At 41.9% G+C, this 24,529-nt stretch overlaps 1 protein-coding gene and 21 non-coding genes across 22 annotated transcripts; all 22 read left to right on the top strand.

The window, feature by feature from the left end:
* Positions 1-444: 444 nt before the first annotated feature.
* TRNAP-UGG (transfer RNA proline (anticodon UGG)) lies at positions 445-516 on the top strand. The gene has a single exon. It is a non-coding gene; the product is annotated as a tRNA-Pro (tRNA).
* Positions 517-595: 79 nt separating this feature from the next.
* Positions 596-667, top strand: TRNAP-CGG (transfer RNA proline (anticodon CGG)). The gene has a single exon. It is a non-coding gene; the product is annotated as a tRNA-Pro (tRNA).
* An 87-nt stretch (positions 668-754) lies between these two features.
* TRNAP-CGG (transfer RNA proline (anticodon CGG)) lies at positions 755-826 on the top strand. The gene has a single exon. It is a non-coding gene; the product is annotated as a tRNA-Pro (tRNA).
* A 1,182-nt stretch (positions 827-2,008) lies between these two features.
* TRNAP-CGG (transfer RNA proline (anticodon CGG)) lies at positions 2,009-2,080 on the top strand. The gene has a single exon. It is a non-coding gene; the product is annotated as a tRNA-Pro (tRNA).
* An 87-nt stretch (positions 2,081-2,167) lies between these two features.
* Positions 2,168-2,239, top strand: TRNAP-CGG (transfer RNA proline (anticodon CGG)). Its single transcript has one exon. It is a non-coding gene; the product is annotated as a tRNA-Pro (tRNA).
* Positions 2,240-2,643: 404 nt separating this feature from the next.
* Positions 2,644-2,715, top strand: TRNAP-UGG (transfer RNA proline (anticodon UGG)). Its single transcript has one exon. It is a non-coding gene; the product is annotated as a tRNA-Pro (tRNA).
* An 87-nt stretch (positions 2,716-2,802) lies between these two features.
* TRNAP-CGG (transfer RNA proline (anticodon CGG)) lies at positions 2,803-2,874 on the top strand. The gene has a single exon. It is a non-coding gene; the product is annotated as a tRNA-Pro (tRNA).
* A 245-nt stretch (positions 2,875-3,119) lies between these two features.
* On the top strand, positions 3,120-3,191 carry TRNAP-AGG (transfer RNA proline (anticodon AGG)). Its single transcript has one exon. It is a non-coding gene; the product is annotated as a tRNA-Pro (tRNA).
* Positions 3,192-3,437: 246 nt separating this feature from the next.
* TRNAP-UGG (transfer RNA proline (anticodon UGG)) lies at positions 3,438-3,509 on the top strand. Its single transcript has one exon. It is a non-coding gene; the product is annotated as a tRNA-Pro (tRNA).
* A 237-nt stretch (positions 3,510-3,746) lies between these two features.
* Positions 3,747-3,818, top strand: TRNAP-CGG (transfer RNA proline (anticodon CGG)). The gene has a single exon. It is a non-coding gene; the product is annotated as a tRNA-Pro (tRNA).
* Positions 3,819-4,372: 554 nt separating this feature from the next.
* TRNAP-UGG (transfer RNA proline (anticodon UGG)) lies at positions 4,373-4,444 on the top strand. The gene has a single exon. It is a non-coding gene; the product is annotated as a tRNA-Pro (tRNA).
* An 87-nt stretch (positions 4,445-4,531) lies between these two features.
* Positions 4,532-4,603, top strand: TRNAP-CGG (transfer RNA proline (anticodon CGG)). Its single transcript has one exon. It is a non-coding gene; the product is annotated as a tRNA-Pro (tRNA).
* Positions 4,604-4,848: 245 nt separating this feature from the next.
* Positions 4,849-4,920, top strand: TRNAP-AGG (transfer RNA proline (anticodon AGG)). The gene has a single exon. It is a non-coding gene; the product is annotated as a tRNA-Pro (tRNA).
* Positions 4,921-6,270: 1,350 nt separating this feature from the next.
* Positions 6,271-6,342, top strand: TRNAP-UGG (transfer RNA proline (anticodon UGG)). Its single transcript has one exon. It is a non-coding gene; the product is annotated as a tRNA-Pro (tRNA).
* Positions 6,343-7,204: 862 nt separating this feature from the next.
* Positions 7,205-7,276, top strand: TRNAP-AGG (transfer RNA proline (anticodon AGG)). The gene has a single exon. It is a non-coding gene; the product is annotated as a tRNA-Pro (tRNA).
* Positions 7,277-7,364: 88 nt separating this feature from the next.
* TRNAP-AGG (transfer RNA proline (anticodon AGG)) lies at positions 7,365-7,436 on the top strand. The gene has a single exon. It is a non-coding gene; the product is annotated as a tRNA-Pro (tRNA).
* An 867-nt stretch (positions 7,437-8,303) lies between these two features.
* Positions 8,304-8,375, top strand: TRNAP-CGG (transfer RNA proline (anticodon CGG)). The gene has a single exon. It is a non-coding gene; the product is annotated as a tRNA-Pro (tRNA).
* Positions 8,376-8,620: 245 nt separating this feature from the next.
* On the top strand, positions 8,621-8,692 carry TRNAP-CGG (transfer RNA proline (anticodon CGG)). Its single transcript has one exon. It is a non-coding gene; the product is annotated as a tRNA-Pro (tRNA).
* Positions 8,693-8,779: 87 nt separating this feature from the next.
* TRNAP-UGG (transfer RNA proline (anticodon UGG)) lies at positions 8,780-8,851 on the top strand. Its single transcript has one exon. It is a non-coding gene; the product is annotated as a tRNA-Pro (tRNA).
* A 1,022-nt stretch (positions 8,852-9,873) lies between these two features.
* On the top strand, positions 9,874-9,945 carry TRNAP-UGG (transfer RNA proline (anticodon UGG)). Its single transcript has one exon. It is a non-coding gene; the product is annotated as a tRNA-Pro (tRNA).
* A 708-nt stretch (positions 9,946-10,653) lies between these two features.
* Positions 10,654-10,725, top strand: TRNAP-AGG (transfer RNA proline (anticodon AGG)). Its single transcript has one exon. It is a non-coding gene; the product is annotated as a tRNA-Pro (tRNA).
* Positions 10,726-17,675: 6,950 nt separating this feature from the next.
* On the top strand, positions 17,676-18,770 carry LOC149923814 (uncharacterized protein F54H12.2-like). Its single transcript, XM_090161661.1, has one exon. It carries the CDS (start codon positions 17,676-17,678, stop codon positions 18,768-18,770), a length of 1,095 nt encoding a protein of 364 aa, XP_090017787.1.
* The last annotated feature ends 5,759 nt before the right edge of the window (positions 18,771-24,529 follow it).

Here is a 24,529-nt window from a genome sequence, read left to right as displayed (position 1 = left end):
GGTGCGAGAGGTCCCGGGTTCAAATCCCGGACGGACTTCGCGGAAAATCTCCCTACCAATCAGATTTATAGAGGAGACTTCAACGGGTTAGGCTACATATTCACATATTGAGAGCAAACTAACATTGTCCGTTGGTCTAGGGGTATGAATCTCGCTTCGGGTGCGAGAGGTCCCGGGTTCAAATCCTGGACGGGCTCCGCGGTAAAATCTTTCTACCAATCAGTTTTATGGAGGAGACTTCAACGGGTTAGGCTTCATATTCACATATTGAGAGCAAAGTAACATGGTCCGTTGGTCTAGGGGTATGATTCTCGCTTTGGGTGCGAGAGGTCCCGGGTTCAAATGCCGGACGGACTCCGCGAAATTTTTTTCTACCAATCAGTTTTATGGAGGAGACTTCAATGGGTTAGGCTTCATATTCACATATTGAGAGCAAAGTAACATGGTCCGTTGGTCTAGGGGTATGATTCTCGCTTTGGGTGCGAGAGGTCCCGGGTTCAAATCCCGGACGGACCCCGCGGAAAATCTTTCTATCAATCTGATTTATGGAGAAGACTTCATCGGGTTAGGCTACATATTGAGATCAAAGTAATATGGTCCGTTGGTCTAGGGGTATGATTCTCGCTTCGGGTGCGAGAGGTCCCGGGTTCAAATCCCGGACGGACCCCGCGGAAGAGCTTTCTACAAACCAGTTTTATCGAGAAGTTTTCAACGGGTTAGGCTACATATTCACATATTGAGATCAAAGTAATATGGTTCGTTGGTCTAGGGGTATGATTCTCGCTTCGGGTGCGAGAGGTCCCGGGTTCAAATCCCGGACGGACCCCGCGGAAGAGCTTTCTACAAACCAGTTTTATGGAGAAGTTTTCAACGGGTTAGGCTACATATTCACATATTGAGATCAAAGTAATATGGTTCGTTGGTCTAGGGGTATGATTCTCGCTTTGGGTGTGAGAGATCCCGGGTTTAAATCCCGGACGGACCCCGCAGAAAATCTTTCTACAAACCAGTTTTATGGAGGAGACTTCAACGGGTTATTCAAGATATTCACATATTGTGGCAAAAGTAACATGGTCCGTTGATCTAGGGGAATGATTTTCGCTTAGGGTGCGAGAGGTCCCGGATTTAAATCCCGGACGGACCCCGCGGAAAATCTTTCTATCAATCAGTTTTATGGAGGAGACTTCAACGAGTTATTCAAGATATTCACATATTGTGAAAAATGCAACATGGTCCATTGGTCTAGGGGTATGATTATCGCTTTGCCTGCGAGAGGTCCCGGGTACAAATCCCAGACGGACACCACGGAAAATCTTTCTACGAATTAGTTTTAGGGAGGAGACTTCCACGGGATATTCACATATTGAGAGCAAAGTAACATGGTGCGTTGTTCTAGGGGTATGATTCTCGCTTTGGGTGCGAGAGGTCCCGCGTTCAAATCCCGGACGGACCCCTCGGAAAATCTTTCTAACAATCAGATTTTTGGAGGAGTCTTCAACGGGTTATTCAAGATATTCACATATTGTGGCAAAAGTAACATGGTCCGTTGATCTAGGGGAATGATTTTCGCTTAGGGTGCGAGAGGTCCCGGATTCAAATCCCGGACGGACCCCGCGGAAAATCTTTCTATCAATCAGTTTTATGGAGGAGACTTCAACGAGTTATTCAAGATATTCACATATTGTGATAAATGCAACTTGGTCCGTTGGTCTAGGGGTATGATTCTCGCTTTGCCAGCGAGAGGTCCCGGGTACAAATCCCAGACGGACCCCGCGGAAAATCTTTCTACGAATCAGTTTTATGGAGGAGACTTCAACGGGATATTCACATATTGAGAGCAAAGAAACATGGTGCGTTGTTCTAGGGGTATGATTCTCGCTTTGGGTGCGAGAGGTCCCAGGTTCAAATCCCGGACGGACCCCGCGGAAGATCTTTCTACAAACCAGTTTTACGGAGAAGTTTTCAACGGGTTAGGCTACATATTCACATATTGAGAGCAAAGTAACATGGTCCGTTGGTCTAGGGGTATGATTCTCGCTTCGGGTGCGAGAGGTCCCAGGTTCAAATCCCGGACGGACCCCGCGGAAGATCTTTCTACAAACCAGTTTTATGGAGAAGTTTTCAACGGGTTAGGCTACATATTCACATATTGAGAGCAAAGTAACATGGTCCGTTGGTCTAGGGGTATGATTCTCGCTTCGGGTGCGAGAGGTCCCAGGTTCAAATCCCGGACGGACCCCGCGGAAGATCTTTCTACAAACCAGTTTTATGGAGAGGTTTTCAACGGGTTAGGCTACATATTCACATATTGAGAGCAAAGAAACATGGTGCGTTGTTCTAGGGGTATGATTCTCGCTTTGGGTACGAGAGGTCCCGCGTTCAAATCCTGGACGGACCCCTCGGAAAATCTTTCTAACAATCAGATTTTTGGAGGAGTCTTCAACGGGTTAGACTACATATTCACATATTGAGAGCAAAATAACATGGTCCGTTGGTCTAGGGTATGAATCTCGCTTTGGGTGCGAGAGGGCCCGGGTTCAAATCCTGGACGGACCCCACGGAAAATCTTTCTACCGATCAGATTTATGGAGGGGACTTCAACGGGTTTTTCAAGATATTCATATATTGAGAGCAAAGTAATATGGTTCGTTGGTCTAGGGGTATGATTCTCGCTTTGGGTGCGAGAGATCCCGGGTTCAAATCCCGGACGGACCCCGCGGAAGATCTTTCTACAAACCAGTTTTATGGAGAAGTTTTCAACGGGTTAGGCTACATATTCACATATTGAGAGCAAAGTAACATGGTCCGTTGGTCTAGGGGTATGATTCTCGCTTCGGGTGCGAGAGGTCCCAGGTTCAAATCCCGGACGGACCCCGCGGAAGATCTTTCTACAAACCAGTTTTATGGAGAAGTTTTCAACGGGTTAGGCTACATATTCACATATTGAGAGCAAACCAACATGGTCCGTTGGTCTAGGGTATGATTCTCGCTTTGGGTGCGAGAGGTTCCGGGTTCAAATCCCGGACGGACTTCGCGGAAAATCTCCCTACCAATCAGATTTATAGAGGAGACTTCAACGGGTTAGGCTACATATTCACATATTGAGAGCAAACTAACATTGTCCGTTGGTCTAGGGGTATGATTTTCGCTTAGGGTGCGAGAGGTCCCGGGTTCAAATCCCGGACGGACCCTGTGGAAGATCTTTCTACAAACCAGTTTTACGGAGAAGTTTTCAACGGGTTAGGCTACTTATTCACATATTAAGACCAAAGTAACATGGTCCGTTGGTCTAGGGGTATGATTCTCGCTTTGGGTGCGAGAGGTCCCGGGTTCATATGCCGGACGGACTCCGCGAAATTTTTTTCTACCAATCAGTTTTATGGAGGAGACTTCAATGGGTTAGGCTTCATATTCACATATTGAGAGCAAAGTAACATGGTCCGTTGGTCTAGGGGTATGATTCTCGCTTTGGGTGCGAGAGGTCCCGGGTTCAAATCCCGGACGGACCCCGCGGAAAATATTTCTACGAATCAGTTTTATGGAGGAGACTTCAACGGGATATTCACATAATAAGAGCAATGTAACATGGTCCGTTGGTCTAGGGGAATGATTTTCGCTAAAGGTGCGAGAGGTCCCGGGTTCAAATCCCGGACGGACTTCGCGGAAAATCTCCCTACCAATCAGATTTATAGAGGAGGCTTCAACGGGTTAGGCTACATATTCACATATTGAGAGCAAACTAACATGGTCCGTTGGTCTAGGGGTATGATTCTCGCTTCGGGTGCGAGAGGTCCCGGGTTCAAATCCTGGACGGGCTCCGCGGAAAATCTTTCTACCAATCAGTTTTATGGAGGAGACTTCAACGGGTTAGGCTTCATATTCACATATTGAGAGCAAAGTAACATGGTCCGTTGGTCTAGGGGTATGATTCTCGCTTTGGGTGCGAGAGGTCCCTGGTTCAAATCCCGGACGGACCCCACCGAAAATCTTTCTACCAATCAGTTTTATGGAGGAGACTTCAACGGGTTAGGCTTCATATTCACATATTGAGAGCAAAATAACATGGTCCGTTGGTCTAGGGGTATGGTTCTCGCTTTGGGTGCGAGAGGTCTCGGGTTCAAATATCGGACGGACCCCGCGGAAAATGTTTCTACGAACCAGTTTTATTGAGGAGACTTCATCGGGATATTCACATATTGAGAGCAAAATAACATGGTCCGTTGGTCTAGGGTATGAATCTCGCTTTGGGTGCGAGAGGGCCCGTGTTCAAATCCTGGACGGACCCCACGGAAAATCTTTCTACCGATCAGATTTATGGAGGGGACTTCAACGGGTTTTTCAAGATATTCATATATTGAGAGCAAAGTAAAATGGTTCGTTGGTCTAGGGGTATGATTCTCGCTTTGGGTGCGAGAGATCCCGGGTTCAAATCCCGGACGGACCCCGCGGAAGATCTTTCTACAAACCAGTTTTATGGAGAAGTTTTCAACGGGTTAGGCTACATATTCACATATTGAGAGCAAAGTAACATGGTCCGTTGGTCTAGGGGTATGATTCTCGCTTCGGGTGCGAGAGGTCCCAGGTTCAAATCCCGGACGGACCCCGCGGAAGATCTTTCTACAAACCAGTTTTATGGAGAAGTTTTCAACGGGTTAGGCTACATATTCACATATTGAGAGCAAACCAACATGGTCCGTTGGTCTAGGGTATGATTCTCGCTTTGGGTGCGAGAGGTTCCGGGTTCAAATCCCGGACGGACTTCGCGGAAAATCTCCCTACCAATCAGATTTATAGAGGAGACTTCAACGGGTTAGGCTACATATTCACATATTAAGAGCAAACTAACATTGTCCGTTGGTCTAGGGGTATGATTTTCGCTTAGGGTGCGAGAGGTCCCGGGTTCAAATCCCGGACGGACCCTGTGGAAGATCTTTCTACAAACCAGTTTTACGGAGAAGTTTTCAACGGGTTAGGCTACTTATTCACATATTAAGACCAAAGTAACATGGTCCGTTGGTCTAGGGGTATGATTCTCGCTTTGGGTGCGAGAGGTCCCGGGTTCAAATGCCGGACGGACTCCGCGAAATTTTTTTCTACCAATCAGTTTTATGGAGGAGACTTCAACGGGTTAGGCTTCATATTCACATATTGAGAGCAAAGTAAAATGGTCCGTTGGTCTAGGGGTATGATTCTCGCTTTGGGTGCGAGAGGTCCCTGGTTCAAATCCCGGACGGACCCCACCGAAAATCTTTCTACCAATCAGTTTTATGGAGGAGACTTCAACTGGTTAGGCTTCATATTCACATATTGAGAGCAAAGTAACATGGTCCGTTGGTCTAGGGGTATGGTTCTCGCTTTGGGTGCGAGAGGTCTCGGGTTCAAATATCGGACGGACCCCGCGGAAAATGTTTCTACGAACCAGTTTTATGGAGGAGACTTCATCGGGATATTCACATATTAAGAGCAAAGTAACATGGTCCGTTGGTCTATGGGAATGATTTTCGCTAAAGGTGCGAGAGGTCCCGGGTTCAAATCCCGGACGGACTTCGCGGAAAATCTCCCTACCGATCAGATTTATAGAGGAGACTTCAACGGGTTAGGCTACATATTCACATATTGAGAGCAAACTAACATTGTCCGTTGGTCTAGGGGTATGATTTTCGCTTAAGGTGCGAGAGGTCCCAGGTTCAAATCCCGGACGGACCCTGTGGAAGATCTTTCTACAAACCAGTTTTACGGAGAAGTTTTCAACGGGTTAGGCTACTTATTCACATATTAAGACCAAAGTAACATGGTCCGTTGGTCTAGGGGTATGATTCTCGCTTTGGGTGCGAGAGGTCCCGGGTTCATATGCCGGACGGACTCCGCGGAAAATTTTTCTACCAATCAGTTTGATGGAGGAGACTTCAATGGGTTAGGCTTCATATTCACATATTGAGAGCAAAGTAACGTGGTCCGTTGGTCTAGGGGTATGAATCTCGCTTCGGGTGCGAGAGGTCCCGGGTTCAAATCCTGGACGGGCTCTGCGGAAAATCTTTCTACCAATCAGTTTTATGGAGGAGACTTCAACGGGTTAGGCTTCATATTCACATATTGAGAGCAAAGTAACATGGTCCGTTGGTCTAGGGGTATGATTCTCGCTTTGGGTGCGAGAGGTCCCTGGTTCAAATCCCGGACGGACCCCACCGAAAATCTTTCTACCAATCAGTTTTATGGAGGAGACTTCAACTGGTTAGGCTTCATATTCACATATTGAGCGCAAAGTAACATGGTCCGTTGGTCTAGGGGTATGGTTCTCGCTTTGGGTGCGAGAGGTCCCGGGTTCAAATCCCGGACGGACCCCGCGGAAAATATTTCTACGAATCAGTTTTATGGAGGAGACTTCAACGGGATATTCACATATTAAGAGCAATGTAACATGGTCCGTTGGTCTAGGGGAATGATTTTCGCTAAAGGTGCGAGAGGTCCCGGGTTCAAATCCCGGACGGACTTCGCGGAAAATTTCCCTACCAATCAGATTTATAGAGGAGGCTTCAACGGGTTAGGCTACACATTCACATATTGAGAGCAAACTAACATTGTCGGTTGGTCTAGGGGTATGATACTCGCTTAGGGTGCGAGAGGTCCCGGGTTCAAATCCCGGACGGAACCTGTGGAAGATCTTTCTACAAACCAGTTTTACGGAGAAGTTTTCAACGGGTTAAGCTACTTATTTACATATTGAGACAAAAGTAACATGGTCCGTCATGATTCTCGAATTGGTAGCGAAAGGTCCCAGGTTCATATGCCGGACGGACTCCGCGGAAAATTTTTCTACCAATCAGTTTTATGGAGGAGACTTCAACGGGTTAGGCTTCATATTCACATATTGAGAGCAGAGTAACATGGTCCGTTGGTCTAGGGGTATGATTCTCGCTTTAGGTACGAGAGGTCCCTGGTTAAAATCCCGAACGGACCCCACCGAAAATCTTCCTACCAATCAGATTTATGGAGGAGGCTTCAACGGGTTAGGCTACATATTCACATATTGGGAGCAATCTAACATGGTCCGTTGGTCTAGGGGTATGGTTCTCGCTTTGGGTGCGAGAGGTCCCGGGTTCAAATCCCAGACGGACCCCGCGGAAAATATTTCTTCCAATCAGTTTTATGGAGGAGACTTCAACGGGTTATTCAAGATATTCACATATTGTGAAAAACGTAACATAGTCCGTTGGTCTAGGGGTATGATTCTCGCTTAGGGTGCGAGAGGTCCCGGGTTCAAATCCCGGACGGTCCCCGCGGAAGATCTTTCTACACACCAGTTTGATGGATAAAATTTCAACGGGTTAGGCTACATAATTCACATATTGAGAACATAGTAACATGGTCCGTTGGTCTAGGGGTATGATTCTCGCTTAGGGTGCGAGAGGTCCCGGGTTCAAATCCCGGATGGACCCTGCGGAAGATCGGTCTTCAAACCAGTTTTATGGAGGAGACTTCAACGGGTTTTTCAAGATATTCACAAATTGTGAAAAAAGGAACATGGTCCGTTGGTCTAGGGGAATGATTCTCGCTTTGGGTGCGAGAGGTTCCGGGCTCAAATCCTGGACGGAGCCCACGGAAAATATTTCTACCAATCAGATTTATAGAGTGGACTTCAACGAGTTATTCAAGATATTCACATATTGAGTGCAAGTAATATGGTCTGTTGGTCTAGGGGTATGATTGTCGCTTCGGGTGCGAGGGGTCCCGGGTTCAAATCCCGGACGGACCCCGCGGAAGATCTTTCTACAAACCAGTTTTATGGAGAAGTTTTCAACGGGTTATTCTACATATTCACATATTGAGAGCAATCCAACATGGTCCGTTGGTCTAGGGTATGATTCTCGCTTTGGGTGCGTGAGGTCCCGAGTTCAAATCCTGGACGGACCCCGCGGAAAATCTTCCTGCCAATCAGCTTTATGGAGGAGACTTCAACGGGTTAGGCTACATATTCACATATTGAGAGCAAAGTAACACGGTCCGTTATCCTAAAGGTATGATTCTCGCTTTGGGTGCGAGAGGTCCCGGGTTCAAATCCCGGACGGACCCCGCGGAAAATCTTTCTACCGATCAGATTTATGGAGGGGACTTCAACAGGTTTTTCAAGATATTCATATATTGAGAGCAAAGTAATATGGTTCGTTGGTCTAGGGGTATGATTCTCGCTTTGGGTGCGAGAGATCCCGGACGGACCCCGCGGAAATTCTTCCTACCAATCAGTTTAATGGAGGAGACTTCAACGGGTTAGGCTTCATATTCACATATTGAGAGCAAAGTAACATGGTCCGTTGGTCTAGGGGTATGATTGTCGCTTCGGGTGCGAGGGGTCCCGGGTTCAAATCCCGGACGGACCCCGCGGAAGATCTTTCTACAAACCAGTTTTATGGAGAAGTTTTCAACGGGTTAGGCTACATATTCACATATTGAGAGCAATCCAACATGGTCCGTTGGTCTAGGGTATGATTCTCGCTTTGGGTGCGTGAGGTCCCGGGTTCAAAACCTGGACGGACCCCGCGGAAAATCTTCCTGCCAATCAGCTTTATGGAGGAGACTTCAACGGGTTAGGCTTTATATTCACATATTGAAAGCAAAGTTACATGGTCCGTTGGTCTAGGGGTATGATTCTCGCTTCGGGTGCGAGAGGTCCCGGGTTCAAATCCCGGACGGACCCCGCGGAAGAGCTTTCTACAAACCAGTTTTATGGAGAAGTTTTCAACGGGTTAGGCTACATATTCACATATTGAGATCAAAGTAATATGGTTCGTTGGTCTAGGGGTATGATTCTCGCTTTGGGTGCGAGAGGTCCCGGGTTTAAATCCCGGACGGACCCCGCAGAAAATCTTTCTACAAACCAGTTTTATGGAGGAGACTTCAACGGGTTATTCAAGATATTCACATATTGTGGCAAAAGTAACATGGTCCGTTGATCTAGGGGAATGATTTTCGCTTAGGGTGCGAGAGGTCCCGGGTACAAATCCCAGACGGACCCCGCGGAAAATCTTTCTACGAATTAGTTTTATGGAGGAGACTTCCACGGGATATTCACATATTGAGAGCAAAGTAACATGGTGCGTTGTTCTAGGGGTATGATTCTCGCTTTGGGTGCGAGAGGGCCCGCGTTCAAATCCCGGACGGACCCCTCGGAAAATCTTTCTAACAATCAGATTTTTGGAGGAGTCTTCAACGGGTTATTCAAGATATTCACATATTGTGGCAAAAGTAACATGGTCCGTTGATCTAGGGGAATGATTTTCGCTTAGGGTGCGAGAGGTCCCGGATTCAAATCCCGGACGGACCCCGCGGAAAATCTTTCTATCAATCAGTTTTATGGAGGAGACTTCAACGAGTTATTCAAGATATTCACATATTGTGATAAATGCAACTTGGTCCGTTGGACTAGGGGTATGATTCTCGCTTTGCCAGCGAGAGGTCCCGGGTACAAATCCCAGACGGACCCCGCGGAAAATCTTTCTACGAATCAGTTTTATGGAGGAGACTTCAACGGGATATTCACATATTGAGAGCAAAGAAACATGGTGCGTTGTTCTAGGGGTATGATTCTCGCTTTGGGTGCGAGAGGTCCCGCGTTCAATTCCTGGACGGACCCCTCGGAAAATCTTTCTAACAATCAGACTTTTGGAGGAGTCTTCAACGGGTTAGACTACATATTCACATATTGAGAGCAAAATAACATGGTCCGTTGGTCTAGGGTATGAATCTCGCTTTGGGTGCGAGAGGGCCCGGGTTCAAATCCTGGACGGACCCCACGGAAAATCTTTCTACCGATCAGATTTATGGAGGGGACTTCTACGGGTTTTTCAAGATATTCATATATTGAGAGCAAAGTAATATGGTTCGTTGGTCTAGGGGTATGATTCTCGCTTTGGGTGCGAGAGATCCCGGGTTCAAATCCCGGACGGACCCCGCGGAAGATCTTTCTACAAACCAGTTTTATGGAGAAGTTTTCAACGGGTTAGGCTACATATTCACATATTGAGAGCAAAGTAACATGGTCCGTTGGTCTAAGGGTATGATTCTCGCTTCGGGTGCGAGAGGTGCCAGGTTCAAATCCCGGACGGACCCCGCGGAAGATCTTTCTACAAACCAGTTTTATGGAGAAGTTTTCAACGGGTTAGGCTACATATTCACATATTGAGAGCAAACCAACATGGTCCGTTGGTCTAGGGTATGATTCTCGCTTTGGGTGCGAGAGGTTCCGGGTTCAAATCCCGGACGGACTTCGCGGAAAATCTCCCTACCAATCAGAATTATAGAGGAGACTTCAACGGGTTAGGCTACATATTCACATATTGTGAACAAAGTAACATGATCCGTTGGTCTAGGGGTGTGATTCTCGCTTAGGGTGCGAGAGATCCCGGACGGACCCCGCGGAAGATGTTTCTACCAATCAGATTTATAGAGTAGACTTTATCGGGTTAGGCTACATATTAACATATTGAAAGCAAAGTAACATGGTCCGTTGGTCTAGGGGTACGATCTCGCTCAGGGTGCGAGAGGTCCCGGTTTCAAATTCTGGACGGACCCCAAGGAAAGTCTTCCTACAAACCAGTTTTATGGAGACGACTTCTACGGGTTAGGCTTCATATTCACATATTGTGAGCAAAGTAACATGGTCCGTTGGTCTAGGGGTATGATTCTCGCTTAGGGTGCGAGAGGTCCCGGGTTCAAATCCCGGACGGACCCCGCGGAAGATGTTTCTACAAACCTGTTTTATGGAGAAGTTTTCAACGGGTTAGGCTACATATTCACATATTGAAAGCAAAGTTACATGGTCCGTTGGTCTAGGGGTATGATTCTCGCTTTGGGTGCGAAAGGTCCCGGGTTCAAATCCCGGACGGAAGCCGCGGAAAATCTTACTACCAATCAGATTTATGTAGGGGACTTCAACGGGTTAGGCTACATATTCACATATTGAGAGCAAAGTAACATGGTCCGTTGGTCTAGGGGTATGATTCTTGCTTTGGGTGCGAGAGGTCCCGTGTTCAAATCCCGGACGGACCCCGCGGAAGATCTTTCTACAAACCAGTTTTATGGAGAAGTTTTCAACAGGTTAGGCTTCATATTCACATATTGAGAGAAAAGTAACATGGTCCGTTGGTCTAGGGGCATGATTCTCGCTTCGGGGGCGAGTGGTCCCGGGTTCAAATCCCGTACGGACCTCGCGGAAGATCTTTCTACGAACCAGTTTTATGGAGAAGTTTTCAACAGGTTAGGCTACATATTCACATATTGAGAGCAAAGTAACATGGTCCGTTGGTCTAGGGGTATGATTCTCGCTTTAGGTGCGAGAGGTTCCGCGTTCATATCCCGGATGGACCCCACGGAAAATCTTTTTACCAATCAGTTTTATGGAGAAGACTTCAACGGGTTAGGCTACATATTCACATATTGAGAGCAAAGTAACATGAGCCGTTGGTCTAGGGGTATGATTCTTGCTTTGGGTGCGAGAAGTCTTGGGTTCAAATCCCGGCGGACCCCGCGGAAGATCTTTCTACAAACTAGTTTTATGGAGAAGTTTTCAACAGGTTAGGCTACATATTCACATATTGAGAGCAAAGTAACATGGTCCGTTGGTCTAGGGGTATGATTCTTGCTTTGGGTGCGAGAGGTCCCGTGTTCAAATCCCGGACGGACCCCGCGGAAGATCTTTCTACAAACCAGTTTTATGGAGAAGTTTTCAACAGGTTAGGCTTCATATTCACATATTGAGAGAAAAGTAACATGGTCCGTTGGTCTAGGGGCATGATTCTCGCTTCGGGGGCGAGTGGTCCCGGGTTCAAATCCCGTACGGACCTCGCGGAAGATCTTTCTACGAACCAGTTTTATGGAGAAGTTTTCAACAGGTTAGGCTACATATTCACATATTGAGAGCAAAGTAACATGGTCCGTTGGTCTAGGGGTATGATTCTCGCTTTAGGTGCGAGAGGTTCCGCGTTCATATCCCGGATGGACCCCACGGAAAATCTTTTTACCAATCAGTTTTATGGAGAAGACTTCAACGGGTTAGGCTACATATTCACATATTGAGAGCAAAGTAACATGAGCCGTTGGTCTAGGGGTATGATTCTTGCTTTGGGTGCGAGAAGTCTTGGGTTCAAATCCCGGCGGACCCCGCGGAAGATCTTTCTACAAACTAGTTTTATGGAGAAGTTTTCAACAGGTTAGGCTACATATTCACATATTGAGAGCAAAGTAACATGGTCCGTTGGTCTAGGGGTATGATTCTTGATTTGGGTGCGAGAGGTCCCGGGTTCAAATCCCGGACGGACCCCGCGAGTAGGTTATGCCTGCCGGTCCCAGGACTTATACAGTGAAGGCCTCCACCTGGGTGGAGTTATGCTCCACTCCTGTGGAGTTATGCTCCACTCCTGTGGAGCGGGGTGAAGACTGTGTGGAGCGGGGTGGAGACTGTATAGAGTATGATGAAATGTTTGAGGGTGACGCAACGGTTGCATATAAGTGAAAGTACGGACGCCTGCACTCGTGTGGAGCTGTGCTTCATTCGTGTGGAGCGGGGTGGAGGTTGTGTAGAGTGGAGTGATCTAGCAATGTTACATCTCCACCGAAATGTTAAGTATAAATATGTGTGGGATCTTGGTAAAAGGACATTCTAAAGAGTAAATATCAACACGAAATCATCTATGTAAGTATATAATTTTTTTTTACTTAGTTAATATTTTGTTTATGTTCCTAACATATAATTTGCCATAGCATGTTTGCTCAAGTTTTGTTCGCCGTCTCGTCAGAGAAATTTATCGAGGTTACGTCTTCACTAAATTTACGTCTAGGACTTCGAGATAGTGCTACGGGAATCACCTTAGATGAAGCTTATTTTCATGAGTTATTCAGAAAGAAGGACGAAATATTAGCTTTCTTCGAGAAGGATGACGCCCCAGGATCATCGTGCTTTTTCAGCGGTTCCGAGACGAAACGTATTGACCTAAGAACCTATCAGAATCGAAAATTTTTGGATATCCGGGAGATGGTTCCAGGGTACGGTGAATTGTACGGGAAGATTTTCCCAACCAAGAAGGGTTTCGACATTAACCAAAGTGTTAATGGATATGTATAAAGACGTTGTAACATACCTAAATGAAGCCAATAGGATATATAACCTTTTAAAGGACAGTATTTTAGAACAGTCGCGTGCTAATATCCGCCAGTTTTGCTACGGTTGTACCGTGGACCACCCCTCACAGACTCAACACAACTGTTTAGAAGACTGGGATATGCGTGTTGAAATGAACTATGACACTGCGATAAGAAATCTTGACTATATCGAGATTTATAAAATTTTAACCTTAAGAACCTTTTTAAATGATGAATTTTGTAAATGTATGGTTGCTAAAATAGTCTGTAACGCAAAACATCTTTTGTGAATAAAAACTAGCTGATTAGGGAAAAATGTGTCATTCTTTAAAATGGATTTCAGGTTGCAACATCCTTTTAATGGTCTGATCGCGGGTGCGACTCAATCAGGAAAATCTTTTTTTGTAGCTAGTCTTATCAAATATAAAGATACGTGTATTTCACCTCCACCAGAGAGAATTATTTGGTGTTTAATTCGGTATTAGATGATACACCCACAGTTGAATTTCACGAGGGATTATTAGACGTTAAAATTTTAGATCCAAATGTGAAGAATTTTGTTATTCTCGATGATTTACTTTGTGAAATATCAAATAACAAGGATGTCACGAATTTGTTTATAAGAGGCTCTCATCATAAAAACACGTCGGTTTTTGTACTTATGCAAAATTTGTATTATCCTGGGAAGGAAATTAGAACGTTAAATTTAAACGCGCACTATCTGATAATTTTCAAGACACCACGTGACAAATCGGCGATATTTCATTAAGCTAGACAGATTTCTCCAACTAACAGTAAATACGTCATCGACGCCTTTCATCAAGCAATTGCTAGAGACTTTGGGTATTTATAGGTGGATTTGAAACCAACTACGTCAGATGATCACAGACTACGAACCGGACTTATACCAGGAGAAGAAGCTGCTGTTTTTATCCCAAAATGAAGAGAATTCATAATCATAAGGAGTTTTTAAAATATCTGTCTAAGTGTAATTCGTGTCAGAGAAATGCCGCCATCAAATATGCTAATAACGACGCGATTAAAGTTATTGTAGAATGTTGTATAAATGTTCCGCGTGGTAATGTAAAACTGTCAGATGATCATAAGAAGCGATTGAAGCGCCATTGTCATATTTTGCGGAAGATATCTAAACCCAATACAATCGCAAAACGGAAAAAGATTCTAATACAGAAGGGAGGATTTTTACCGTTACTCTTAGCACCACTTCTTTCAATTGTGAGCTATCAAAAATGGATAGAAAGATGATCTTAGTTCCCGAAGACGTGTATCGACGACTCAATTCGCAACCGCAACTTGACGAAAACTTGGATACGAAAACTGTTTTAAATAATCGGAACCTTAATCAGTCACAAAAAGTGGAGTTGTACAACCATTTATTACAACGTAACAAAAGAACTAAGAAGGCGAAAATCGTTGAAGAAACGAAAAGAAAGAAAGACTGGTATTCGGAAATAGCCATCGCGATACCAGATTCACATCTAAAACCTGTCATTGCTTTGTACAAGTGGATTGAAAGAAACAGTAAAATTGAATGGTCTACCAGTGGTGAACTTATATATAAAGGACGTCCTATAGTTAGATCTAATATCATGGATATTTTACACGAATCAGTTAAAGGATACAAAACCAAACCAAAACATGAAATTGTTGGATTAGATAACTTTTATAAATTGCTGTCAAAGGAAAATGTACCAAAATCACTTATAAAAAATAAATTCCCCTTTGAATCCCCCATTGATAATGTACCTATTATTTCTTACGATCTACCAGAGAAGGTGTACGATGATTCTGATTATTTACCCCCAAGTCCCGAATCAATCTATGGTAATGGATTATTGAGTTGGATAAATTTGAAATAAAGAATATAATCATACATCAGGTTTCAGTTCTTTCATTCACGAATTACACCTCAACATGGAAGGAGGCATCGATCCTACTCCGTCTGGGTTGATAACCTCTTTATCGATATCGTACTTAAAATCACCCAAAGTTATTACTGCGTTCTTGTTATTATTTATTGTTATCGTTTTTGAACTATTTGAGTTCGCGTACTGGTATCACGAACGGAAAATGAACTGTACGATAAATGGATAAGTTAGAAGAAATATACTTTAATGTAAAGGATGCCGGTAGTTACGGAGGCATTCGTGGTCTTTATCGGGCCGCCCGAGAGAGGGGAATTAAAGTTAACATAAACGACGTGAGATAATTTTTAAAACGACAAGATACGTACACATTACACAGACCAGTGAGACACAATTTCCGAAGAAACAAGACGATAGCGTATGGGATAGACGAACAATGGCAACTTGATCTGGCAGACATGCAAGATATCAAAAACCACAATAGTGGATACCGATATATCTTATGTTGTAAATACGCATTCGCTGTAGCCACCAAGGATAAGAAAGGATCTACTATGGTAAAGTCATTCAAATCTATTTTAGAATCAGGTCGACAACCGAAGGTTGTACAGACTGATCACGGTAACGAGTTTCTATGCAAAAGAAGTTCAAGGTGAATTAAAACGTAGAGGAATCAAGATTTTCGCAACGCACTCTGAAGTAAAATCTAGTATAATAGAACGATTCAATCGAACATTGAAGTCTCGAATGTATCGATATTTTACGGAGAAAGATACGCACAAATACATCGACGTTTTACCAGATTTATTGGAAGGTTATAATAACAACTACCACAAATCTATTAAATGCAAACCCGTTGAAGTGAAGAAGGAAAATTCTAAACAACTGTGGCAGAACTTATACGGGAAAGTAAATTTTTCACCCCCAGTCTCGTTCCCTTTTGAAATAGGTGACTTGGTTCGTATAAGCAAGAATAAAACCACGTTCGAAAAGGGTTACAAAGCCAATTATACCGAGGAAATATTCAAAGTAGTGGAGCGCTTAACGAGAGACCCTCCGGTATATAAGCTGGAGGATTTGAAAATTGAGCTCATTTCGGGTGTGTTCTACAAGGAAGAAATACAGAAAATCGGGAAAGTCCTCGACAACTGTTTATTGAAAATAGATAAAGTTTTGAGAAAAAGAACTAAACTCGACGGAACGAAAGAGCTTTTAGTACGTTGGCGTGGTTACAGTTCAGATTTTGACTCTTGGGTGCAAGAAATTGTATTACTATGAGTTTCTATATAACGTTACCCTCGGACTCGTCTATAGGTTATTTCAGGAATAACACTTTAAACAAGTTCAGGACGTATTTACCGGAACCAATAAAACTTGAGGGAGCGTATGAAGTTGGACTAGCCGAAATAAGTTATCCAAGAACGTGGAATAACGTTAATGAAGAATGTTTAGTTTGAATTTGGAATACTGTAGAAGATATTATAGACTACCCGGAAGAACCCATACCCAAGAAGACTAAAAAACAGTCAATCAATAAGACGGCAAGGAACACCGAAAATTTTGTGAAGAGAGATCTCGAGGATGAAGTGCGTGATATAAGTATACTTATACCTCCCGGATATTACGGCTCTACCGAAGAATTACTAGAGATTATGTCACTCGATGACGACGGACAAAAAATTAACTCAAGGGTCGAGTTTTATTACAACAAACCTAATCGGCGAGTGGTAGTCGAAATAAAAGGAATGAACCAAGTTTACATACCGCATGAAATCGCCATCATATTAAGATTTACGAGAACTCTAGGCCGAGACGTAACTATAGTGACTTCCATGACGGCGCCTTTTAGCTGTGATATGGACGCTGGGTTACATTCTCTGTTCATATACTCCGATGTCATACAAAGTCGGTCGGTTGGAGATTCAGATGTTCCATTATCACGTATTATAAGTATTCAAGGAAAAGACGGAGACACTGTTGAGAAGGAGTTTTGTAGACCTCATTATATGCCTATTGCGAATAACAATTTTCAAACCATTGAAATTAATATTATGAGTGAAATGGGTCAGCCTGTACATTTCGAAAGAGGAAAAGTTCACGTCACTCTTCATTTTAAACCCCGAAGAACATGGTCATATCTATAAAATCAGATGCAAAATCTTTCTTCCATTCATTTGCGGCTATCAAGTCAAAGGAGAAACATGTCTCCACGTAATCTAGATCATGTTTCTGTAAACGATTATAATAACTATTACTTAAATCAAATTGGACACGGATCAATTCCGGTATACCGTGGAGTAGCCGTGCAAAGAGGATATGGTCTTGGAAATATATTAGCCTCGGCATTTCGGTCGGCCATGCCTTTACTCAAAAAGGGTGCCACATTCCTTGGTCGAAAATTTTTAAATACCGGAGCAAAAATTGCTTCTGACATGTCGAGTGGTGTGTCTATTAAAGACGCGTTAAAATCTCGGGGGAAAGAAGCGGGGAAAGAAACCTTAAGAAGAGCCGCCGAAGCAGTGAGTAAACTTAGTGGAAACGGCCGTAAAAGGAAATGTAAAACATCTCCCATCATCAGTTCAGTTCGAACCAGGAAGAAGAAAAGACGTTCTCTACTTCAGTCTGATATATTCTCGTAATCATCATCACCATTGAATAATGTCTCTAGCCCACCCCAGTTCGCAGAACAGTATAAGCTCGGAACTTGATTTATTTCATGTACCGTATACTCAAACTGGCATAATAGGAAGTCTATGGGTTGAATATAATCCAACATCGAACATAAATGAAAATCAAGCAATTATCTTTAGTATCGCTGGAAACTCAGAGACGTACATTGATTTGAAAAATACTTTACTCCAAGTTCAAGTGAAAATTGTGAAAGCAGATGGAACTTTACCAAAACCAGATATTCATGACACTGTATCTAAAACAACAACTCCGGCGGACAAAGTTGCTCCAGAAAATTTGTTTTTACATAGTCTCTTTGGCGAAGTTCACGTATCATTGGGTGACAGATCAGTAACGTCATGCCCTCAACAGTACCCTTACAAGAGCATGATTCAAACACTCTTGACATATGGTGGGCCAGCCAAGGAAAGTTTCTTAACCGCGTCTTTATTCTATAAGGACAAAGCTGGGAAATTTGACGAATTTTTCAATAATGACGGATTTAAGAAACGTGCAAAATTTGCCCAAGAAGGTGTTATTGACATGATAGGAGTTGTACGAGCCGATATTTGTCAACAAAATCGACTTATTCCTAACCTGATAGACCTAAATTTCAAGTTTATCAAAAGCTCAAACGAGTTTTGTTTACACGCAGACGGTGAAAAATGCAAAGTCATTTTCACCCACGCATCAATGTTCGTCAGAAAAGTTAGATTGACGCCAGAGATTATGTTATCCCACGCTAAAACTTTGGAATTGGCAACAATGAAATATCCCATCACCCGTACGGAATGTAATTCATTTTCAATTTCCCAAGGGAACAAAATATGCGTTAAAGACAACTTTTATAATGGTCAAATACCGAGTAAGGTGGTGATCGGATTTGTAGACCAGAATGCGTATTTGGGAGACTGCAAAATGTCACCTTTTAACTTTAAAAAATTTTCGTTAACTCAAATCGCCCTATACCTTGATGGTAGTAGTGTCCTGGCAAAACCATTAAATCCAAATTTCAATGATAAGTTGTTTATACGATCATACGCTAATCTCTTTCTTCAAACTGGTCAATGGAATATTGACTAAGGGAATTTAATAGACCGTGATGAATTCGCCAATGGAAACGCACTATTCGTATTCGATTTAACTCCCGATCTTAACGGAAGTTCAACTGACTGTTTCAACCTGGTAAAGAACGGGAGCGTTCGTCTCGAATTAATATTCGGAGAATCATTGCCGTCAACAGTTAGCGTGATTTACTATTCCGAATATCAATCTTTGGTCGAGATCGACAAGAACAGAGCAGTTTTATACGACCAAAGTTCATAATGGACTCGCAACAACTTGAAATCATACTCAAGAATGACCCGTACACCAAATATTTGTTCAGAGGAGTCTTCCCTGCCGATCTACTTCCCAAGAATGTGAAAACGTATCCTTCACTTTACATCGTGAACACTGATACATCCAAAGGAGTAGGAGAACATTGGTGTTTGATATATCTCTCAAGATCACTCAATTGTACATTCTTCGAGAGTTTCGGGAACAGCCCTGATTTGTTTAAATTTAACTATTTTGTTGAGCGAAACAGCCTAACTGTGACGTATAATTCTGTTCAATTGCAAGGAAATTCTAGTAAAGTTTGTGGTGGTTACTGTATATATTTCGCTAATAATTTGTGTAAAGGAATTAAACTTTTTGATGTATTGCAAAGATTTTCTAAAAACAGAAACGTTAATGATAATATGATTGTAGAATTTATGTATAAGAAATACTCAATAAATTTGTCATAAATATATTTTATTGTTTTGTCTTATAATGTCCATGGGCTAACGTTGTAACACCGTCGTTTAAAATATAACGCTTGTCGTCGCACGGATTAAGACACAATTTGTTCTGACGAATAGTTGATACAATATGTTTTTTACTAACAATTCTTTTCATTTCGGCAACCGTTAGTTTAGTCTTTAGTAAACAATCACGGTACTCTGCGTGTCGGACGCGTTTTTGAACAACACGCTTGCAGACGCCTTTGCACGTTTTTTTCTCCCCTTTTGCTGATATAAATAAATACATTTTGGGACGAAGGCCACAAAATTCTTCGATTGGTACACCATCCATCTCATCTTTAAATGTATTTAAATCATACATTTGCTTCTGTTGAGCAAAATCCTCGTATAAATCCGGTGTTTTGATTTCATACGTGAGACTGTCTGTAAATAGATACAAGAGTATAAGATTAAATTTTAATTATCATAGTTGATTTAAGAATTTACCAGTATCGGTAAAAAGGAGTTTTGCTTTGTCACCATACTGCGGTTTGATAATGTCGTAATGGAATTTATACATTAAGAGTTTTGACAAATCCAAAATGGCGAATCCCGTATAAATTGGACGGTTTAGAGTGAGTTTTTTCTTGATGGAGTGAATACCAACCAGATCATTCTGAAAAATTGTAAATTTTTCAAACGCCGGTGAACTTGCTTTCTTCACAGCCTTATCAGGCGTAGTAACTAGTTTGAAATCCTGCCGATTTCGTAGGTTTTCCATTGTTTTACCTGAAGAAAAAAAAATTATGTTAATTTTAATTTCAATTTTAATGTTAATTTTAATTGTATACCGAACACTGCATTATTCATTAATTTGAATAGGTCCTTTTCAAAGTCGTTGGCAGCCATTTTTCGTCTTTCTGTGTTAAAATCTATGTATGATTTTAACCACGCCCCCTGTTCAAATTTTAAAATTCGGTGAATCTTCGTTATTCTGAGTCCCTTCGATATGTAATATTTAAGGTTTCTATAGTGCACCACGTATCGCTCTTTATTGAGAAGGTTAGGGACAAGTTTTTGGAGGCTTTCTTTGATAGGGATTTGCAGAGATGACATTTGACCCTTGGAAAAGGTTGAAAGTGCTTCTGGTTTGATCGTCATAGTTTCCGGAGCTAATGGATAACAGTTGTGGTCATCGTGTAAAATTTCCGGGTACTCAAGATCAACTTCGACGATAAATCCCTCTGACGAATCGTCTAGACAACTTAAAATTTCCCGTTCACTGTTAGGGGTAGGTTCAACCCAATTGGAGTCTTTCATGGGTAGATGGTCACACATGACTGTTCCATATAAGTTGTTCATGTCTTTAATTAAAATTATCGTTAAAATTAACATGAAAATTAAACTTTAAAAAAAATCTTACCAAGATAACAAATATAACTATCAGGTTTGGATGGATCGTATTTTTCAATGTATTTGTTGTTAGCGTGTGCAAAGCGATGACTTATCATAGAAACTCCACCTCGGATACCCTTTTCCATAGGTGCATGTTTTCATCCAGAAAAAGGTCTAAGTGAACTTTGGACATAAAAAGGGCCGCTTGCCATGCAAAACCAGGACCAGTGTAAGCGTGGGCAGGATCTAGACGATAATAAGTCATACACATTTGTCGGAAATTCTGGAAAACGTCGGCTAGTAGGAGAGTATCAGATTAAACGTAAATGTCGTGATATTGCCCTTTAAGAAAAAAAATATATAACAGTTAGGACTTGTTAATGGTATATTATTGTAAAAATAAATATACCCAAATTATCCACGTTGAACGTGTTCCATACGTTTTGGGCATGAATGTATTCCGCTTCGTTTAATGGTTCGTCTGTAAGATCATTGTAAAAGCATTCAATGGGGGGTAGTTTAGTCTCTCGAAATCGATCTTCCGAATCCATATACGAATATGGGTAGACCCCCTTCCGTAGAAGTAATTTAACCTCTTCCGGTTTAAACGCTGAATTCAAAGCGGAAAAGTTTTGCGGACCACCTTTTGCTAGATTAGAAACTAGTATTTCCAAAGAAGCAGGTAAAAATCGTATTGAATCAACAAAACGTAGCTTGTCAAGGGTGAAAGATATGTATGTTTCACTATTGGTCGCGATGCAGTCTATGTTTTTATTTTTGATCTTCGCGATTTGTTGCATGATGAGATGAGCATCATATCTACGTGAATAAATTGTTTATGATATCGTATTGTTTTCCAGTTCATACACATTTAGGTTACCTGCTTAGATTATGCAGAAAAACTGGAATAAATTTGGGTGCTTTTAACTTCAAATTACAGCTCTGACACGCACACCCCCTGTGGGTTCCCGAATAGTGGCCGTGGTCTCGGGTTTTTACTGACTTTTCCGTGAAGGGTTCATCGCAAACGTAACAGCTATTTGCTGACTGATATGAATTTTCTTCGGCCACCGTTAGTTGCATTGGAATATTTTTCTTCAAATTCTCTGATATAGTGTCCGATTCATTTAAAAGCATTTTCAGAAATTTCAACGCCCCATCTTTACCTCTATACGTTTTGTGTTTTACTAGATTTCCTATAAAGAGGGAGAGGTTAAGATATAGATCTAATTAATGACATTGGTGTTGTCTCACCATTAGGTCCAATAATTGTGTATGAAAACCCGCACGTCACGTGTAAAGATAGGGTGGTTGTCGCAGATAATGTTGCGTCCGGTAATCAAGTTGCCACCTTTGTCTGTAACGATTCGAAATCCGCAAATATGGTATATGGAACCTATAAAATCAATAAATTCATTATTTCGAAATTTATCAATTATTATTAAAAAATACCATTTGATTCCATCCGAAATTTTTGAATTTTAAAATCGGTTCTTTATGTGGCATGACCACACGTTGCGGGTCGTGAACATTACAATCACGCACATGTTGAGTGTGGAGATCATCAGTGTTGCTTCTTTTCAGACATCGACGGCAATAAAATGTCTTGTGGTTATGTTTAGTGAAACCACTGAAGAGACGACTTATGCTTCGATATTGGTTTTTATTAAACAGCTGTCCAAGCGCGTCAACCGCACGGTCATATTCAATGTCTGTAATTTCTATACGTGGTGTAGAAACCTTCATATTCTCGACGGGTTCGTCAAGGAAGTCTATAGATTCTAATTCATCGAGAACCACGCCATTACGTATGTCATTTTGAACATCGATAACCGCACCATCTATAATATTACCGAGAGAAGGAATAATATCCCCTTCTACATGCTGATGATTATCAACATCCGGTGTAGTCGATGACTTCCGAACTTGGATTTCTAAATATATACATATATATTATTATATAAATTTTTAAAGATAAATGTAACTAAAAATATATATATATATATATATATATATATATATATATATATATATATATATATATATTGAATTTATTTATAATAAAAAAAATGTATTCTATTATATAAATTAAAAAAAAATTAAAATATATATACATTTCATTATATAAATAAATAAAATTAAATATATATACATTTAATTATATAAATAAATACCATTTTCAATTCGGATTTTTTTGTTATAGTTGCGGACTGGTGATGTAGTCCTCTTTACAGGTGAATTCGGTGGTGTAACACGATGAGATGGACCCGGCTGCGGTGAAGCAGTAACACCGCTAGATTTTGACGGTTGACAATCAGCTGGTGTCCGTAACAACGGTTCCCGCCGAGGCGGTTCGGTCGGCCGTACGGGGACCTCGGGTTGAGTTTGGGACGGTAGACCTCGGTGAAGTTTTCGTTGATGGCGTATTAGCGCGTCTTTCCGAGAAAAGTTTCTATCGCATTCGGCGCAATTAAAGGTTATATTACTATGTTTAGAAAACACATGACGGTCGAGGTTCCGCTTTTCGGTGAAAACCGCTGGACATACATCACAAGAAAACATCTTTAGGTTGAATATGACCTTAACGGACTGTGTTTAGCCTTTTATACCAACCGTAGGCCTACATGACGTAATTAAAAATCATCCCAAGCCCTCATTGGTTGTAAGCTTAAAGTAATGATGTAATTCAGTTCATGTGTTTGTGGTTATTTTCATCTATTGGGTAAAGATGACATCTACATGGAAAGTTCGAGAAAATATCGCAATATTTTAAAGTATGACGATCTTGAAATTTAGTTACTATATTTCACCTCTTCGACCCCTACTAAGGAACCCGTGCGTTTTGATTGACACGTAAAAGAGGTAATCCGCTCTTTACGCTTCTTCCAAATCTTCTTCCAATTGTAAAGGACCACTCGATAACAAAATGACGCTAAATGGTACACCTGATTTTTTTGGGTTTTCCTAGAGTAAGTGACTATAGTGCTTTTTGCACTAAATTAGGATTTTACATCCTTAGGACGAGAGACGTTATGATGTCCTTTAGGGATTTTCTTACTACTTACTACTACGGAAATACCCATTGACCCCTAAGACCCACGATATAAAAACCACGACTTGAAAGTAGGAATACCATATTTATTTCAACTTCATACTCGTAAGGTTTGTCTCCCTATACAAAAAACAATAAAGGTTTTAGGACATGTCCCTTTGGTGATGTTTGAGGAATTAAGATCGCAATATTCCGATGATGATGAATTTATATATATTGATGACGAAATTCATGATTTTGATGATGAAATACCCGTGGAAGAGAACGAAATCGTCGAGGACGAAGCGGAAGAACTGTAAGTATTTGTTTGGCTTTTTAAAAATTGATTTAATGAATATAATAAGGTGAGTTGAATTTTGATAATTACTTTATTATTTCTAATTAGAGAAAGATTTAGTGGGATAGCCAACACAATTCCAGAGATATGTGAGGTTTTCATACCTCAAATTTTTAATATCGACGGTCTAATGTAAATAATTTTGAATAACTATATTCACTTAAAAAAAGGGTTAGAAAATTATAGAATAATTGTTTTGCTCTATATTTTAGAATCATCAATTACATAAGGGAATTGATGTACCCACACGTAGAGGAACCTGGCGATTCCACGGAATTGTTAATGAAGACAC

This window comes from Leiobunum rupestre, chromosome 10, assembly GCF_980474605.1.
Source record: "Leiobunum rupestre chromosome 10, qqLeiRupe1.1.hap1, whole genome shotgun sequence".
NCBI lineage: Eukaryota > Metazoa > Arthropoda > Arachnida > Opiliones > Sclerosomatidae > Leiobunum > Leiobunum rupestre.
Note: the sequence above shows the minus strand (reverse complement) of the source record. Positions and strands in the feature narration are given on the sequence as shown.